The 19,431-nt window shown below is 45.2% G+C and overlaps 1 protein-coding gene across 3 annotated transcripts; it reads right to left on the bottom strand.

The window, feature by feature from the left end:
- Positions 1–2,625: 2,625 nt before the first annotated feature.
- LOC308116382 (BTB/POZ domain-containing protein 10-like) lies at positions 2,626–19,065 on the bottom strand. Of its 3 annotated transcripts, none has more exons than XM_080474550.1 (8): positions 18,904–19,065; positions 14,394–14,629; positions 13,503–13,785; positions 12,207–12,309; positions 8,188–8,308; positions 6,591–6,788; positions 4,153–4,263; positions 2,626–3,715 (listed from the first exon to the last, which is right to left on the bottom strand). In XM_080474550.1, the coding sequence occupies exons 2-8, from the start codon at positions 14,578–14,580 to the stop codon at positions 3,354–3,356; spliced, it is 1,365 nt and encodes a 454-aa protein (XP_080330676.1). In that variant the 5' UTR covers positions 14,581–14,629; positions 18,904–19,065; the 3' UTR covers positions 2,626–3,353. The 3 variants fall into 3 exon arrangements, with proteins under 3 accessions (XP_080330676.1, XP_080330677.1, XP_080330675.1); XM_080474551.1 differs by having other exon boundaries at positions 18,896–19,055; XM_080474549.1 differs by lacking the exon at positions 18,904–19,065 and adding an exon at positions 16,218–16,586.
- Between the last annotated feature and the right edge of the window lie 366 nt (positions 19,066–19,431).

The raw sequence follows: 19,431 nt of genomic DNA on the forward strand, positions 1-19,431 counted from the left end.
TAAATCATGAGCAAAAAAAAAAAAGAAAAATGTTAGATCATGAGCAAATAAAAGAAAAATTCTAGATCATGAGCAAATAAAAAAAGAAAAATGTTAGATCATGAGCAAAAAAAAAAGAAAAATGTTAGATCATGAGAAAATAAAAAAAGAAAAATGTTAGATCATGAGCAAAAAAAAAAAGAAAAATGTTAGATCATGAGCAAAAAAAAAAAGAAAAATGTTAGATCATGAGCAAATAAAAGAAAAATTCTAGATCATGAGCAAAAAAAAAAAGAAAATGTTAGATCATGAGCAAAAAAAAAAAGAAAAATGTTAGATCATGAGCAAAAAAAAAAAGAAAAATGTTAGATCATGAGCAAATAAAAGAAAAATTCTAGATCATGAGCAAAAAAAAAAGAAAAATGTTAGATCATGAGCAAAAAAAAAAAGAAAAATGTTAGATCATGAGCAAGAAAAAAAAGAAAAATGTTAGATCATGAGCAAAAAAAAAAAAGAAAAATGTTAGATCATGAGCAAAAATAAAAGAAAAATGTTAGATCATGAGCAAATAAAAGAAAAATTCTAGATCATGAGCAAAAAAAAAAAAGAAAAATGTTAGATCATGAGCAAATAAAAGAAAAATGCTAGATCATGAGCAAAAAAAAAAAGAAAATGTTAGATCATGAGCAAATAAAAAAAGAAAAATGTTAGATCATGAGCAAAAGAAAAATGTTAGATCATGAGCAAAAAAAAAATGTTAGATCATGAGCAAAAAAAAAAAGAAAAATGTTAGATCATGAGCAAAAAAAAAGAAAAATGTTCGATCATGAGAAAAAAAAAAAAAGAAAAATGTTAAATCATGAGCCAAAAAAAAGAAAAATGTTAGATCATGAGCAAAAAAAAAGAAAAATGTTAAATCATGAGCAAATAAAAGAAAAATTCTAGATCATGAGCAAATAAAAAAAGAAAAATGTTAGATCATGAGCAAAAAAAAAAGAAAAATGTTAGATCATGAGAAAATAAAAAAAGAAAAATGTTAGATCATGAGCAAAAAAAAAGAAAAATGTTAGATCATGAGCAAAAAAAAAGAAAAATGTTAGATCATGAGAAAATAAAAAAAGAAAAATGTTAGATCATGAGCAAAAAAAAAGAAAAATGTTAGATCATGAGCAAAAAAAAAAGAAAAATGTTAGATCATGAGAAAATAAAAAAAGAAAAATGTTAGATCATGAGCAAAAAAAAAAGAAAAATGTTAGATCATGAGCAAATAAAAAAAGAAAAATGTTTGATCATGAGCAAATAAAAAAAGAAAAATGTTAGATCATGAGCAAATAAAAGAAAAATTCTAGATCATGAGCAAAAAAAAAAGAAAAATGTTAGATCATGAGCAAAAAATAGGGTGTTAGGGTGTTAGGGTGTTAGGGTGTTAGGATGTTAAGATAAGGGTGTTAGGGAGTTAGAGTTAGGATGTTAGGGTGTTGGGGTGTTAAGGTTAGGGTGTTAAGGAATTAGGGTTAGGATGTTAGGGTGTTAAAGGTAGAGAGTTAGGGGTTAGGGTGTTAAGGTTAGGGTGTTGGAGAGTTAAGTTTAGGGTGTTAGGGTGTTAGGGAGTCAGTGTTAGGGTGTTAGGGTTAGGGTGTTAGGGTTAGGATGTTAGGGTGTTGGGGTGTTACGCTTAGGGTGTTAGGGAATTAGGGTTAGGATGTTAGGGTGTTAAAGGTAGGGTGTTAGGGAGTTAGGGGGTTAGGGTGTTAAGGTTAGGGTGTTGGAGAGTTAGGTTTAGGGTGTTAGGGTGTTAGGGAGTCAGAGTTAGCGTTCTCGGGTGTTAAGGGTAGGGTGTCAGGTTGGGGTGTTAGGGAATTAGGGTTCGGGGTTAGGGTGTTAGAGTTAGGGTGTTAGGGTTGGGGTGTTAGGGTTGGGGTATTAGGGTTAGGGTTAGGGTTTTAGGGTTGGGGTGTTAGGGTTGGGGTGGTCGTGACAAAGAACTTTATGACGCTAAATTAAAGATCCCCTCTCTGTGCACACTGATGACTGCTATTGCAAGTAAAAAAATACTTTAACATGATCGAGAAAATCAGTTCTGAGGCCACATTCAAGACAACCTCACCTCAGGACCTGAATATATCCACATTTAATATATTTCCAACAAAATCTATTATTAACAACAGTTTTATTCTTGAGAAAACTAGAGAACAATCTGAAACGTCACCTGCCACCGGTTCATGTAAAAGTGCTGATCTGGGTAATAGTTTGGCGCTTCACACAATGATTCTGCAGTCTTTAGTGGAAACGGAGAGAATTATGAGCAATAAGGTCTCCAGAGCACCGTCATGGTTCAGGTATAAATCTCTGTGTTGCGTTATGAGCTGGAACAGTGCAAGCCCAAGTGGACGAACTAGGAACAGCTCATTTTCCTTCACTCTTTCTAAACCGTGTCTTCCAACAATGTGGGTTTGGCTTGTTGACGGAATTCACAATGTTCTCCTTGTTGCTCGAGTGACGAGCTAAATGGAAATAAACATCAGTAATGTGGGTTTTTAATGATCCTTTATCTTTTCCATACACTCTGAGACATTATATTAACCGGTGCTACCCCCCCCCCCCCCCACACACACACACACACCAGAAGAAGTCAATCAGACAGGCGGCGCTGTGGTGAATCCATTTATTACAAAAACATTGTGGGAACGTCGTTCCTGATGTCCGGTGACAGAAAACTGTGCAGTTCTTGTTTCGGTCACGACTCAGGGCAGCACAGGACTAAAAAACTGTAAAAAAACCAAAAATAAAACAGCAGGAACGAAACAACATGAAAATCAACATTTTTAAAAAAAGTGAAAAAAATACGCTGCAGGAGAAATAGTGTGATGCAGGAACGCACGCACGCACGCACGCACGCACACGCACACGCACACGCACACGCACACGCACACACACACACACACACACACACACACACACACACACACACACACACACACACACACACACACACACACACACACACACACACACACACACACACACACGTGTCAGAGTCTTCCGATTGAATAAACGACAAAGTGGGTGGAGTCACAGCCTGATGAGAGGAAGGTGAGGAAGAGGAGGAGAATGAGTAAAGCAACAGGAAGCCTGAGGAGTTTCATTTAGCTCGTTAGCCTGTTAGCTCGTTAGCCCGTGAGGTTTGTGCTTCAGGACTGGTAGAAAAACAGGAGGTGAGGTTTTTATTGCTTGGCGTGGCACTCGTGGAGCAGTGGGCGGGGCCGCCTCATGGGGCTGGGCTGTGGGAGGGGCCACATCATTCGGTGGAACAGTGGACGAGGCCGCTTCATGTGGTAGAGCAGTGGGCGGGGCTGTGGGCGGGGCCGTCTGTCTCATGCGGAGGGGGACGGTGTGTCGGGGTCCGGCTCGTAGTGGTAGGTGGCCTGAGGTTGGACGCTGTGGGCGGCGCCTTCCTGCGCCGGCCCCCCGCCAGGCGGCGGCCCCCCAGGGTCCAGCTCGTCCACCTGTGGCCCCGGCGGCTGCAGGACCACCAGCTGGTCTTGTGGGATGTCGGCGGCCGCGGCCGCCAGGTTGGTGCTAGACTTAGACTTGACGCACTGGAAGTCCACGTGGCGGCTCTTCCCCTCCTCCTTCTCCCACGACATCCGGATGAACGGACGCTGCACGTAGTTGTAGATGACCTCCGGCCGACCCCCGGGGCGCCGCTTCACCTTCTCCTTATAGGTGGGATAGCCTGAAGGGGGCGGGGCAAAGACAGGAAGTAAGGACAGATATAGCTTCGACGGTCCAATCACAAACATCTACTGCTAACTGGATGACATTCCAACAGGCTAATATGCTAACAGGCTAACATGGTAACTGGATGACATGCCAACAGGCTAATATGCTAACAGGCTAACATGCTAACTGGATGACATGCCAACAGGCTAATATGCTAAAAGGCTAACATGCTAACTGGATGACATGCCAACAGGCTAATATGCTAAAAGGCTAACATGCTAACTGGATGACATGCCAACAGGCTAATATGCTAACAGGCTAACATGCTAGCAGGGTGACATGCTATCAGGCTAACGTACTATCAGGCTAACATGTTAGCAGGGTGACATGGTAACAGGTTAACGTCCTATCGGAGCTGCGGGATCTCATGACTCCATTTAAAATATTGACCTTCGATCCCGAGACGAATCTTCTTCAGACCTCGGTCCTTCAGCACAGATTTGGCCACGTCTCGGTTCTCGATGTATTTGAAGAAGCGGTAAAGTTTGGTGCTGTAAATGACTGCAGGAGAGGAGACAAGAACCACAAACCTTCATTTTTTTTTAAAGGTCTTTTTACCGACTGAAGCTCACACAGAACCCAACTTCTATTGGACATAGAATACCGTATTGTCCTGACGAAAGCTCACACCTAGGCCTGTCGCGATAATCAATAAATCAATTAATTTTACGATAATTAAAAATGAGCTTGATAAGTTTGCCAGGCTCGAGAATGTTTCCTTTACCAAAGACGTCACTGTGAACGGCTCTGACAGTTTAATGTTGTTTTAGAGAGTTGCCAGATTCCTGAGGCTTCCAGTGAAAACCCAGTAAGGCTCACTGTAAACGGGCCTTAACATGTCGGGGGGAAAACAGCCAATCTGGCAACAGCAGCCACCAGAGTGGCACCGCCGCATACGTCATCAACATGTGAAGCATCACGACAAAAACAAGTAGAAGACAGCAGCTCTACCCCAGACTCTGCCGCCACCATTAATACTTCATCTTCGTATGGTTACCGTACTTTTCAAACGACAAGCCGCTACTTTTAAATATATTTTTTTTTACAAGCTTTGAACGAGGAGGCTTTCTAAGGGTTCACAAGCTTCATGCTGCCGATACTGGGTGATGCGTTCAGGTGCATCACGTAACTCCAAAGCTCGCAGCAACATATTGAAAAAAAAGAATTATGAACTCGTTCATTTTTGGAACTCTGAATTTAGAACTATGAACTGAACTCGTTCATCTTAAAATTTGTGAACTGAACTTTGAACTGGTTCATGTAGAAACTGAACTTTCCCAACACTGCCTGTCAATCACTCTTGTGTGTGTGTGTGTGTGTGTGGGGGGGGGGGGGGGGGGGGGGGGGCACCTGGAACACTTGAGAGCAGCATGAGACCCCGTGAGGAGGAGAGGGGGAGATGAGGTTGTTATGATTCTTTACTTTGGATATTTACAATCTCTGTTTTCATAATACAATTCCAATTTTAAATATTCTTAAGAAATAAAAGTATATTTATCTTTAAAAGGGTATACTTGCAATATTATATCATTATTGATATATTAGTGGAAATATGGTATCAAAACGGCAATATTATCGTTTATCGCAATAATTTCTGGGACAATTTATTGTCCAGCAAACTTTGTTATCGTGACAGGCCTGGTCACACCGGTCGTCAAAAGTTTCTCTGCTTTTCTTCACTCACTCCGTTTCTGTTTTCTATTTTTACTTTAAATTCTTCTGTGGATATTTTTCTTTTTGGAGACATTTTCTGCTCTATCAGGTAAATACAGTGATGCTGTAGCAGTTTTCTATTGTCATATAGGGACATCTAGTGGTCACACATGGTATAAGTCACTTCTCACCAGCTAAACCGGTGCAAAAAATCTGCATTCATTAAGTTTCAATTACAATTTGGAATGGGAAACATTTCATAATATCTTCAGCTGTTTTTGGACCTGATGCTCAAGTTTTCACCCTTCCTTTGTTTTTTGTTTTAGCATTTTTAGACAATTTTGAGATTTGAGATTATTAACCACTTTGGCGCTCTTTTCAGCAGTTGTGCATGTTTTCCCTTCATTTTTTAAAGGATCTTTTTTTACTGAGAACAAGATACAGAAATATGACATTACACAAAGGCAGTATTGTATTATTTAGATTTTTTGGACAGAACATATACAAAAACAACAAGTCAGTCTGAGCACCGTCACCCAGATCACCCAGGAAGAAGGAGAGCCCACAGGAAGGAGGAGAGCCCACAGGAAGGAGGAGAGCCCACAGGAAGGTGGAGAGCCCACAGGAAGGTGGAGAGCCCACAGGAAGGAGGAGAGCCCACAGGAAGGAGGAGAGCCCACAGGAAGAAGGAGAGCCCACAGGAAGGAGGAGAGCCCACAGGAAGGTGGCGCCCGGCGTGGGACATGAACCCTCTACCTTGAGACCGAGTCTCATGCTCTACCAACTGAGCCAGCCGGGGACAGTTTCCCCTTCATTTTAAAGTTATTTTTTCCTTCAACTAATTCTAGCGTAGTTCTTTTTGTTAAGCTGTCTAGCATTTCCCCCCATTAATGATAGTTTTAGCACTGTATTTCCATTTTAGTTAAGTTTTAAAGCCCTTTGTAGCCAAGCGTTAAGACTCTTTATGAAAAAGGACTGGTGTGTGAATAAGCTAAAAATAACATGAAATGTATATTTAGGTATGTTTTTCTGAGAAGTTCAGGGAGCCTATATAGTGTATAAATAGTGTATAAATAGTTGTGTCAGTAGGAGCCGAAATGTTCCTGGAGAAGTTTCCCTGTCCTTGTCCTGGAGAAGTACTCCAGTAAGCATGAGTTGTACCAGGTTGGACTCACTCTGGGAGTACTCCTCTCCCATCTGAGGCGGGTACTCCTCGTCCCAGTCCACCACGTCGTCGTCGGTCAGCACCACCACGTGACACTCCCGCTCGCCGCTCTGAGCGCTGGCCACCATCAGGGGGAGGACCATCTCCTCCAGGTAGCTCTCGAACTGACAACGGGCGCCGTCGTTGGACAGCTCGTGCATCAGGGCGCCTGGGGAGTAGGGGGGGGGGGGGGGGGGTTAGTACGTTAAACCTGCTCACACACACTCAGTGTGAAGTGTTCAGTGAACAGAACGTCCGGTTTACAGCAAATCCTCAGAATGAGAACTGAAGCAGATTAATCAGTCATGTAATACCAGAGATCACCACCAGGTGAGACAGTGAGACACCACGCTACTCACAAACAATCACGAACACACACACTGTATGTGTGTGTGTGTGTGTGTGTGTGTGTGTTTCTATAAATGAAGTTAAATCCGCTGCTCACCGAGTTCTGGATCTGTTTAGGTTTTAAGGTTCTAAATATAAATGTCCTGTTCTGTCCTCCTTTCTTTGTGCCGGCTCACAGAAGCTTTAAAATCTTTAAATATCTTTCTCCTCCACTCTCACTCCAGTCTGGACGCTGGCGTGAACACACTGAACACACCGAACACACCGAGAAACACTCTGAAGCCTCACTGCGGCTTCACTCTGGTTAAAAACACACTGAGAGCAGAAATCACAATCACTCAAACACTAAAGACGGCTTCTGGACGTGGAAGAATTAGAGCGGAGATTCCAGAGAAAACAACAGGGGCTTTGTTTTTAGGTTCCTGAGTGAAAATGAAACGGTTCCTTTCAGTTCCTCACAGGCCAGTCAGATTATTGATCCACGGAACTAAACATGGAACATGGAAGCTCAACATGAAGCCACCAACTAATGCTAAACAAGTAGCCACCAGCTAATGCTAATAAAGATGTAGCCACAAGCTAAACAATAAAGTTTTTTTACATTGAGATTGAATCCACACACAATAAAAAGCTGAATAAATAAAGATGATTTTGTTGTCAGAACATGTAAAATGTTTGTATTATTCTCTTAAACACTGAGATGTAATCAAATGTGATGAATTAATCTCAGATCAGAGCTCAACTGAAGCAGATTGCCTCCATAACCAGAACTAAGGCTGAGAGCTAATCATGACCTACTTAGAGCAGCAGCAGCTCCTCCTCCTCCTCCTCCTCCTCCTCCACCCACACCAACATGACAAACACAGCTGACTCCACATGGAGGAGAGGATGAAGAGCTGCTGCAGCCTCACAGAGTGGAGGAGACAGGGTGGAAGGAGCAGCTCTGTTAAACAACAACAATGCTCTCCTCATGTTCTGGAGCTTCTTCATCTTCCGATGTTAGAACATTTAAACAACAACAAACCCCAGTCTGAGGCATCAACAACAACAACATCAACAACAACAACAACAACGAGGTGAACTCACAACAGAGGAGCTGTAGTGTCTCTCTCTCCCTCTCTCTCTCCCTCTTTCCATCCCTCTATACTCTCTCTCTCTCTCTCTCTCCATACTCACTCAGGTCTCCCTTTCTCTCCATCCCTCCATCCCTCCATACTCACTCAGGTCTCTGCACTTGATGGTGCTGTAGTTGAAGGAGATGCAGAGGTAGTCACATGCCTCCCTCAGCTCGGGGATGGAGACGCCGTCAGGACAGCGGATTACTCCACTCTTGTAGTAATCCTGCCATGAGGCGGCGAGCGGGCGCAGGCGGAGGTTCAGGCGCAGGCAGCAGCAGCGGCGGGGAGAAAACAGGACGCCATTATTAACGCCACTTCACTCGGAGAGAGGGAGAGAGGGGGGGGGGGGCGGGGGGGGGGGGACCTGCCTTCGTCACACCATGACGTCGTTTCCTGAACAAAACAAACTTGGAGGTGGCGCCCCCTGGAGGACGCCCTCGCCAACATTGTGCTTTCATGTTTAGTAAAAACAGAAAAAGAAAAAAAAAAAAGCCCATGTTGAAAAAAATCTCGGAAGCCAGCCAGCCAATGACGCTGGTGTCAAATTACATGCATGCCATGCTGCTGGTAAATAATCCTCATAGAAGCTTCCAGAAGGATGCTCAAATAAAAAAATATGGTAGTATTTTTCCGTTGATTTCAAGAGAAAACACAAAACATTTGTGGCGTTGTGGGGTCGGTTTCCATGACAACAGAGCTTGGAGCCACTGAAAATGGACAGCTTTGAAAATGGCTCCCACGGTGGAACTTTTTGAAAACGCTCTGGCTCTGTCGCCTTGTAGACGGCGGAAACTCTGCTCCTGGTCAACACCAACTAGTTCTTCTGCACACGCTCAGTAGATGGACAATAACAACAACGCACCAACTGCTGGCCCGACATGCTAACTGCATCGTTGTCACCGTTTCTTCCGTTAAACCGACATTGTTTACAGAACGTTGTCTGGTAAAAGCGAAAGTTTTCTGAACCGAAAACACAAAATCTGCATTGGATTTAATAGTATATATATTTTCACATATTTATTAATAATAATACAAAATGTGGATTGTTACAATGGTGCTTCAATGTCCGGTGTTTCGGTTTCACTAGTGCCCCTGTTGACTGATGACTTCTGCCACCAGCTGTTAGCAGCAGCTGATGTTTAAATAAGACCAACGCTAGGATACTTTAAACTTTATTGGAAACACGTTTAAGCGGCGTTCTCCAGGGCAGCTACGGATTCTGGTCGAGTTTTTATCATCTGCTGTGAAAAGGAGACGCTGGAGGACATCTGTCAGCAGTTAACAGGGAAACCAGTTAATCCTAAACACCAGTGCAATTGTGGGTGGACGACCTCCTGATCCTGGTAGCGTGTCGCTCCATGAAGCTCCTGAATCCTCTGGTCGCCACCAGACAAAGAAACGTCTGCAGCTCGTCACTGCTTCACCGATTTCTGAGCTTCATCTCTGTTTGTCAGCGTTCTGGTTGTAATCGGGTTTTAAAAATGGCGGGTAAACGGGTCGCTCTCCTGACTCATGTGTCGTGACGCGCCGGCCAATCAGAGGCTGCCGTCTGCTGCCGTCACATTATCTACTGGCCTCAGCTCGCTGGGAACCTCGGCCGCGCAGGTACCACAAAAGTACCTGGTACTAGGTACTAACAAGTAATGCAAAAGCGTCAAATACGAAGCGAGTCGAGTGAAGTAGGGCCGAGTAGGAACTAGTTGAAAAGCGCCATATCGACGTTATCACGCGTTACAATAAATTACACGAAACGACGGCAAATCATCATGACTCATTAGGCACGGTCACCAGTATTGTTCTGCGCTGTTGTGCACATCGTCACTTTCTGTCACTAATCTGTCATGAATGTTCTGAATCGGGACAATTTGATATATGCAGTTGTGGATTTTGCAATGGGTGATGTGGGCAGCCGCCCAGGGCGCAATCTGTGAAGGGTGCGCACCACGCACGAGAGGAAAACGGAATTACCCCGCCTAAGATGCGGTCTGATGGAGGTGTGGGTGTTTGCCCAGGGCGTAAAATATATATATATATATATATATATATATACAGTAGAACCTCTGAGGAGTGGACCCGGTAACACCCTGTACTGGACACGTCACTGTGCACCGACACATATTTACCTGTTAACACACCTTAATGAGGACAACCTGCCTGACGAGGACAACAGACAAGTTTTCCTGCTAAATTTCAAGCTGAGCGACACTGAAACGACCAAAACACCTGGATTGGACCGGATTATTGGAATATTCAGACGTTGTGGTGTCAGGAGATTAGTTTAGAGATGTGAATAATCGCCACTTCCCCGCAGTGGACGGTGCGGTGCTGTGAATCTCCTCTCTGTCTCCCCCTCCATGATTTCCGCATCGTCTGTCCACAGACTGTGCCGGGCCGCGGGTGATACATGATTGCCTCCATACTACAATCTTGGTTCACTTCCTTGACCTTCCATAACGTAACGTTCCAGAAACTATCTCTACTTCTGCTGCCCGACGTTCTCCACCTTTCCTGAAGTATTTTATGTTTCACTCCAGGAGTTCTGAGCCTCTGGATCTTTATCTTATTTAAACTGTGATTGTTCAGACGGGAGACGGAGGATCTCCTCACACAAGCGTCCAGTAGCTCTGGAGCAGGAGCAGTCGGCGTACAGATCGCGCTGTCAGAGGGCCTCAGAGGGGCGGAGCCTAGCGCACAGGGTGGATGATGATTGTGACGTCACGTCCTCTGAGCAGACGAAAGTTTGACTTTCCCTTTCCAGCAGAGGACATAAGGCCCGAGGACCAGAACCCCCCAAGAGGCTCCAGTCTGGTCCCACCAAGCAAGGAGGTCATAGAGGATTTATACAAGTTTTATTTTACATTTCATTGTATTTTCACCAGAATGTTTCACTAAAATTGACTTTATGTTGAGATTGTAACCACCTTCAGTACTAACTGTTTGATCTTACAGAGATATAGACCATTTCATTACGTCCACTGTGACCACGACAAAGAAAAACTTTCTAGTGTAAATTTAAAGGTGATTCTAGTAATATTTGACCAGTCTGGTCCCCTCAGGATGAAACTGGACTGTATGTGGTCCCTGAAGGGAATTAAATCTGATTTAACAATTATCTTGTATACGCCTTATATACATGTTTATACATGTATTTATATTGCATACATCTTGTATTGGTTCAGTTATGTGCTTTTAAATCAACATAACATATTTGGTGTTTGGTTCCTTCAGAATCAACTGCTCCTACAATTTGTCCTCGTGACCAGTACGGCGTCTCTACATCAGAGGTTTTTCTGTGTGTGTGTGTGTATATATATATATACACACACACCCAGTCATTCTACCATCAACTGCAGAACAGTTCACATTGCTCCTGATCAAGAGGAAGTTTGTGCTCTCATGCCAAGTTGGGCTCTAGAGTTGTGCAGAGAGGAAGAGGAGGATGAAGAGGATGCTGCAGCGGGGAGCGTCAGACTGAGTGAAGCTCCTGCCGTCACGCCACCCTGTCAGGACCCTCACCATCAAGAATACAGTACAAATGCTGTCACGCTCCATTACGCATCCCCACTAATCGCCACGCGGAGCCGCAAACCTCCTCAATCCAGGAGATTCTGGATTTTCCAACAGCCAAAGACAAGAATATCACAAACCAACAGGCCCTGTTAAGAACCCTGTTCAGATGCTTTATGAATGTTAGGAATGTGCCATGAATGACGGGAAAATAAAATTGGTGACGCATCGTGCCTATGTGTAAACCACCCATAAACGGGTCCTCAGGCCCCGCCCACACGGCGACACGCCAACGCCGTTTCATGTAACCATCGGTTTTGTCCGATGGTCCACACGACGCGGCATTAAAAAATCTAATAAAAAAAAAAACGTGTCTTCTTCTCTGGTTTTGGTGCATTTCTGTGGCAGTGTTACAGCGCCACCTATAGGTCTGGTAGATGTACTACACGGTGCCGTGTGGATAAAACGGAAAGAGAGAATAACGGGAAGAAAAAAGATGGTTTAGGCCGGTGTGGACGGGGTCGTGTAATGTTTGTTTGCTGTGCGGTAAACGAGGAGAAGAAGAGGAGGAGGAGGAGGGACAGGAGGAAGGACAGAAACAGCGTCTGACTCACCAGAATGGCTCTGAAGACCGTGGAGCTGATGCCGTCCGCCACCTCGAACTCGCCCTTCTCGTTGGGTCGGGTGAAGTTGTTTTCTCGGCCCGAGCCGAACATCCTGAAACACACACAGGACGAGGAAGGTGTTCAATTACAGGTGGAGCTCTGCACCTCGGCTTCCAGACGAGGACGTGAAGTTTCCTGCTGTTGAGAGTGACGATCCGAACACAACACAGACCTACCAATGCTTTTGAAGGAAATATTAGTTATTTTTCTAGGTCAACAGAGAAAAATGTTATTTTTGTGTTTGCTCAACTGACCAAAAGCACTTTAGCTACAGTACTGGTGTTTGTATTTATTATTATCATATATACTAGTTCTGTTAGTGGCTAACGGCTATCATCCTCCCGTGTTGACGACAATCAAAGCCTCCCGTTTTGGGGTGGCGCCCCCTTGTGGGCAATTCCGGTTTGAACAAAGAGCGGAAAACAAAGAACAAAAACTCTTTCAAAGTCCAGATTTTCAGTTTCCACTGAGGTCCAACACCAAGAATCAGGTTTTAACCAGGAACAACTTTACGATTGTAAAAATAAACCACACTTTAACATGTTTTTCTGTAATGGATTAGTGTTAACTGTCGAGATACGCATGTGACTCCTCAAATTATTCAACAACATTTACAAACACTTTAGATTTACAGCTTTAAAATGGTCACATGGAGGGTTTTTTATTCCTCATTGCTTAAATCGAAAGCAACAAGAAAGAAAATAAAGAAGTGACTATTTCTATTCTAAACATACACCCAATGTGTCCTAAATGTGATATTTTGTGGACTATTTTTGAAGTAATATACTTTAAAATGTTCATATCTTTGTACATTGCTGCCTTTTATTATCAAACTACAATAAATGTTTTCCACCCATTTGTGTTTGATATGATTTTCATAACATACTTTAAGTTGATGAAAGATATTCTATGAAGCATATTATGATATTGATGATGTGTAAACTGGACTCTCAAAGCTTTTCACAGAGGAGTACACACAGAGGCTCATAACCCAGAATCAAACCAACCTCGCCATCGCTCTTAATTGTATTTAATAGTCAAGTTTTATTGATGTTTTAATAAAAACTTAAATGGACTATAGTGTATAGGTCTAATTTATAAAGTTTAAAACCGTTTCAAGATGACCAAGTCTACATCTTTATCGACTGATACACAAGGTTTTATTATATTGTAATTAAATTCTACTCCTGAAATCCACTCCTGCAGTGTAAGTCTTCGACAGCTGTAGTTTGACACCTGTCTCACCTTCCCAGCATGGTGTTCGGCTGAGCGGTGAAGATGGCGGGGTCCACCACGAAGCGGGTGTTGTCCACGATGAGCGTCACCCTCTCGCCGGGCCGCATCCCACCGCCGCCACGCGGCTCCTTGCTGCTCAGCTCGTACACGTAGATCATATCCAGGGGGTCCGGGCAGTGAGGGACGTGGCCCCTGAATGAGGCTCTGCCCACATGGGGGTGAGGGAGGGACGCCCGGGGGGGGCGAGGACTGGAGGACCTGGAGGAGGAGCCGCCGTCACCACGTTCTCTATCTGTGAGGAGGAGAGGCAGAGTTAGAGAAGAGGGGGAGGTGGAGGAGCAGGAGGAGCCGGAGGAGGAAAAGGAGGATGAGCAGGAAGAGCAGGAGGAGGAGCAGTAGGAGGAGGATGAGCAGGAGGAGCCGGAGGAGGAAAAGGAGGATGAGCAGGAAGAGCAGGAGGAGGAGCAGTAGGAGGAGGATGAGCAGGAGGAGCCGGAGGAGGAAAAGGAGGATGAGCAGGAAGAGCAGGAGGAGGAGCGGTAGGAGCAGTAGGAGGAGGAGAAGCAGGAGGAGCAGTAGGAGGAGGAGAAGGAGGATGAGCAGGAAGAGCAGGAGGAGGAGCAGTAGGAGGAGGAGAAGCAGGAGGAGGAGGAGAAGCAGGAGGAGCAGTAGGAGGAGGAGCAGTAGGAGGAGGAGAAGCAGGAGGAGCAGTAGGAGGAGGAGAAGGAGGATGAGCAGGAAGAGTAGGAGGAGGAAAAGGAGGATGAGCAGGAAGAGCAGGAGGAGGAGCAGTAGGAGGAGGAGAAGCAGGAGGAGGAGGAGAAGCAGGAGGAGCAGTAGGAGGAAGAGCAGTAGGAGGAGGAGAAGCAGGAGGAGCAGCACCCCCAGCTAGACCCTCACCGTGCTGCCTTGTGGGAGACGTCACATTCCGGATGCAGGGCGTCAGCTGACTCTCTCCTCGCTCGTGGGACGAGTCTCTGGATCGGTCACTGGAGCGCCGCCGCTGTTCCCGCTGGTGTTCTTCTCCCCCTCGATCCCTCCCCCCTCCGAGCAGCCCCCCGAGGCCCCCGGCCCCGTAAAGACTCATGGACCCCGCCTGCTGCTGGAGGCTGCAGTCCAAGGCACACTGCTCAGAGCTGGAGACAGGGAGGAAGAAAAAGACAGTCAGAGACAATTCTAGTGGACAGACGGCAACGTTGGATTGTTATCACGGTGACTGTCAAAATAAAACTACCAAGTCCCAGGAAAATATAAACTGGGGGTCGTGACACACGGAGGAAACTTTGTTCTGAGTGGCTCTACTGAGCATGTGCAGAACTACTCGTTACTACCAACGTGGTGAAATGGACCAGGAGCAGCGTTTTTGTCGTCTACATGGAGACGGAGTCCGACTCGTCTTAATTAAAGATCTCACACTCAGCGTCTGAATGGTCTCTGGGGGGGGTTCGACCCTGAAATCCTTCCCCACCCCCCCAAAAAAGAGACTACCAAACACACACAGGGGAAGATTAAACACTGCTGCAGAGGAGAGGACATCACCTCCAGTCAAGGTCACACTTTTCTTCTCAATGCATCTCAACGGACCAGAGGCTCAAGACTTTCCTCAAAATAATGAAATAAAATAAAAGGAGACACACGGTGGGGAACCCCCCCCCCCCCCATACAGTTCAGTTCTGAAGCCTGAGCTCAACAACAACCAAAAAAACCCTTTGTGTCTGTAACAGCTGCAGAATGAGGAGGTGTCCTTGAAGGAAGGGGTCACCACACACACACACACACACACACACACACACACACACACACACACACACACACACACACACACACACACACACACACACACACACACACACACACACACACACACACACACACACACACACACACACACACACACACACACACACACACACACACACACACACACACACACACACACACACACTTTACGTCTGATAGGTAGGATTTTAATTCTAAGCATTATTGGGATGATGTATGAAAAGTGAAGGAGTGTGTGTGGAGCTGAACGGGCAGATGGCCAGGAGCTGGTCCTGCAGCCAGTCCAGGAACGGGTCCAGGAGCCGGTCCAGGAGCCAGTCCAGGAACCGGTCCATGGGGCAGACAAAGGAAAAAGCAGAGCATCTCAACCTTCATGTGGCAGTGCAAATCTCTAGCAGCCGGGATTTCAGCCCATCTCGAAGAAGAAGGGGGGGGGGGGGGAATTTCACTTTCCAATTTCCTGTTACCGGGCACCGCTGCGGCCATCAGACGTCTGCCCTCCCTTTCTTTTCTTGGGGTCGGTCAATGCCCTGCAGCAATCTCTGGAAAAACTGACCTGGAAACAGGTCTAATGTGATAACCGGTCTGAAACGCGGTAACTGAAGCCAGCAGCCCTGCAGTCTATTAAAAGCAGCCGGTGAGGGTCCGATGTATTATTCAGGGGGCTGCTGACACAGTGATGGAGAGGGGAGGCTGCTGCAGCACAAACACCAAGGACAAAGCACACTTCGGGGGAAAGGTGCGAACGGCTCTTTAAAGGCTAAAAAACCCCAGAGTTCCTCCACAGAGGAGGAGCTGTGTGTCCCTGCAGCCTGACCCGGGACAGGAGACACGATCCAGGTCCACATCGCTCGATGACTGCGCTAAAACCCCCTCAGTTACAACGGGACAATGAGGGCACGTGGAGGGGGGATAAGGGGGGGTGGAAGGGGGGGGGGGGCTTACCGCTCCGTGTCGGACGGCCAGGTGAAGACGAAGCAGCAGGGAGCGAGCTGCGGGAGCACCGCCGCACAAAAGCCTCCCAGAGCGGGCTTCCTGGCTTCAGCATCCCCGATCATCACCTGCTGCCTCCGGCTGCATCGTTCTGCAGAAACACGCTCACATCCGGGGGCAGCGGACCGGGACGGGGACGGGGACCGGGACCAGGACCGGGACCGGGACAGGGGCGGAGAGACGGAGGAGAAGACTCGGTCCGGAGCAGGGTGCAGGGAGCAGGGTGCAGGGTTCAGGGTGCAGAGACTGTTTCTGCTGCTTCTTCTGCTGCTGCTTCAGACCCCGGCGAGACAAACTGTGAATTAACGCTCCGCGGTGCGTTCAGGGCGGCTCGGAAACCGCCACTTCTTCATCTGACACCGGCTCCAGCACGCTAATAAAACCACCAGAGGGAGTGGGCGCATGAGGGGGCACCAGGTACACCGAAGGGGGCACCAGGTACACCGGCGGGGTGAGGACAGGAGGGGGCACCAGGTACACAGGAGGAAACCCGAAATAAACGGGGAGGCTGAGGCCGCCGAGAGAAACTGAATGGACGCTCCGCGGTGCGTTCACGGTTGCTCGGAAAGCGCCACTTCTACGTCGGACGCCGCAAACGTGGCCGAGCCGGCCACAGGGGGATTAAAGTGTAAAAATGATTAATATTCAATGAAAGTAACCGAGTTTCTAATTCATGTGCAACAGTACAATACTTGTACGTGAGCAGCCCAGAGACAGAGAACTTCCTATTCAACAATGAAGATCATGAATGATCAACAACGTCAAAGCCACACTGTGGAGTAATCACAGTAATCACTGTGGAGTAATCACAGTAATCACTGTGGAGTAATCAGAGCAATCACCTCACCTGCCCAGGTGTTTCCTGCCCTCGCACGCAGTTAAACTGGGAGCAGAAGATGGATGGTTGGATGGTCGAAACCGTTGCTAGATAAGATAATTCTTTGCCTTAAAACAGGAGGTGCCCTAAAGGCGCCCTATAACCTGCTAACAAGATCTTCAGTATTACGATAGGTACTAAGACAATTTATTGTGTTTTCTAAAGGAAACAAAATGTAAAATGTTCTAAATAACAAACTGCTAAACCCGGGCCGTTTGCCGGGTCCGACCCGGGCCGAGGAATAAACAGCAGAGTTGCAAAGTGCAAAAAAGACAACAAAACCCCATGTGATGGATAAATAGATTCCACCCCGGTCCCTCAAACAAATCATTTTAACAAGTTATTAAGATTTCCCGTGGGCTCACCGCCCGCAGGAAAGGTTCTCAATCGGTGCCATGTGATCTGGGTGACGGTGCTCAGACTGCCACCCCCACCACCCGGAAACAGATAAGCTGGAGAAGATGGATGGATGGATGTTATTGAGATCAATAATTAATAAATTGGATAACCTTTTTCATGCTGATTCCACAAAACTCATGTGTAATTTTGTTGGTCTTTATAATTAATCTTTAACTAGTCGTTCCATTTAATAATTGTTGCTTTTACATTGCATTTATTTCATTTATTCAGATTAAGGTCATGATGTGAAAAAGCGTCCTGCTGGATTAAAGTCAAACATTTCAAGACTGTACACCATCTCAGGTTATTCTGATATTATTTTACTGGTTTGAGGGAACAGAGATCCAGAGTATGTGAACTCAGATAAATCAAAACAATTTAAAAGTTAATTTGTTAGCGTAAATAATACACTATTAACACCTCGAAATACCAAAGAAATTCAAGACGCTTTACGTTGTCAATGAAGGTGACAGGAGAGCGACTGTCAGCGAGGTTCAGAGGATCTGCTGATAAATCCTGGAATCACACATTAATCCCCCGGTGGTCTCCACTGTAAGTGTATTTACCACCAACAGCACAATCTGCCAGCGAAGGTCACCGTCTGACCCCTTTTACTTGGACCGATCCAAACGGAGAGGTCAGAGGTCACCGCTGTAGGTCAAGTCTTTAAAAATAATGGTCAGCTCCCACACAGTGAGGGATTAACCGGGAGGACATCTGTCAGTCTCCACAGCCTGAGGACGTCGCTGGAACCACAGAGTCTGACTGTGGTTTATAATATAATAAACAGGTTTGTCTTCATAGTTGAAAAATAATAAATTGTTCTTTAATTTCCATCAATTTCTCTGTGTGTTTTCTGATATTAAAATAACTGCCTGTTACTTCTTAAATGTGGGTTTTTTTCTGCTTCCCGCGTGACAACACAGTTAAACAATAACGATAAATTAGAAATAGCCGTGTAAAATCAGGAGCAAATTCAAAGTGATCATAAGGTACTTTTCTGCTGTAATCTGCCGATTTGATGTCGTTTGACTTTCACGTATAAATCACGATAGAGATGAATTGTTTTTAGTGTTTTTAATTGCAGAAATTTACGCAAACTGTCAATTTATCTTCAATTACATTTGATGTGCTTTAATCTTCAATAGAATCAACCATTTAACTGGATTGTGAATGCATTTGAATTCACCCCTGATAATAAAACACAGCGTGACGCCACTAAATGCCCGATCTTAAAGAGATTTAAAGATATTTTAAAGCCTTTAAAGACATTTTAGACTTTTTGCTCTTTAAGTTAGCCGCTAGCCGCTAAGCTAACCCTCCACAGAAACCAAAAACAACAGTTTAAAACTACCTTTTTACCTGTTTGCGTCACATTCCGACTCCAGGTTTTATCCGGTTGTTGGATGCCGCGGCCTGTACATCCAATATGGGGGTTAAAGTCCTAAAAAAAAAGGATTTTTGTTGATAAACCAGCGCTCGATGTTTAGGTTTGTTTTGATTTCAAAAGCGGAGATCTCGTTTGGAAATCTCGCGAGAAGAGCGTGATCTCGCTGCAGCCGCCCAGTGTCAATAAAGATTATACAAAGCTACAAAAAAACACCAAATTATTCAAATTAAATAAGTAAAAACACATTTTAATAACCACATTTGAGAACTCAGTATTAATCAATGTACAAAACAAGTAAAAAATACAACGTTAAAGAGTTTATTTTCAACATTTGACTTGAAAATCCCATATAAAAATATAGCTTTCATATCTAAGTTGCTCCAGTGCTCACCAGATAATTAGTCCTATAGATTCTGACTTCATACAGCCAAACTTCAAATAAAATAATAAGCGATTAGGGCAACAATCAAGGAACAAATTCAACATTTAAAGACATTCAA

This window comes from Lipophrys pholis (genome assembly GCF_963383615.2).
Source record: "Lipophrys pholis genome assembly, chromosome: 11".
Lineage (NCBI taxonomy): Eukaryota > Metazoa > Chordata > Actinopteri > Blenniiformes > Blenniidae > Lipophrys > Lipophrys pholis.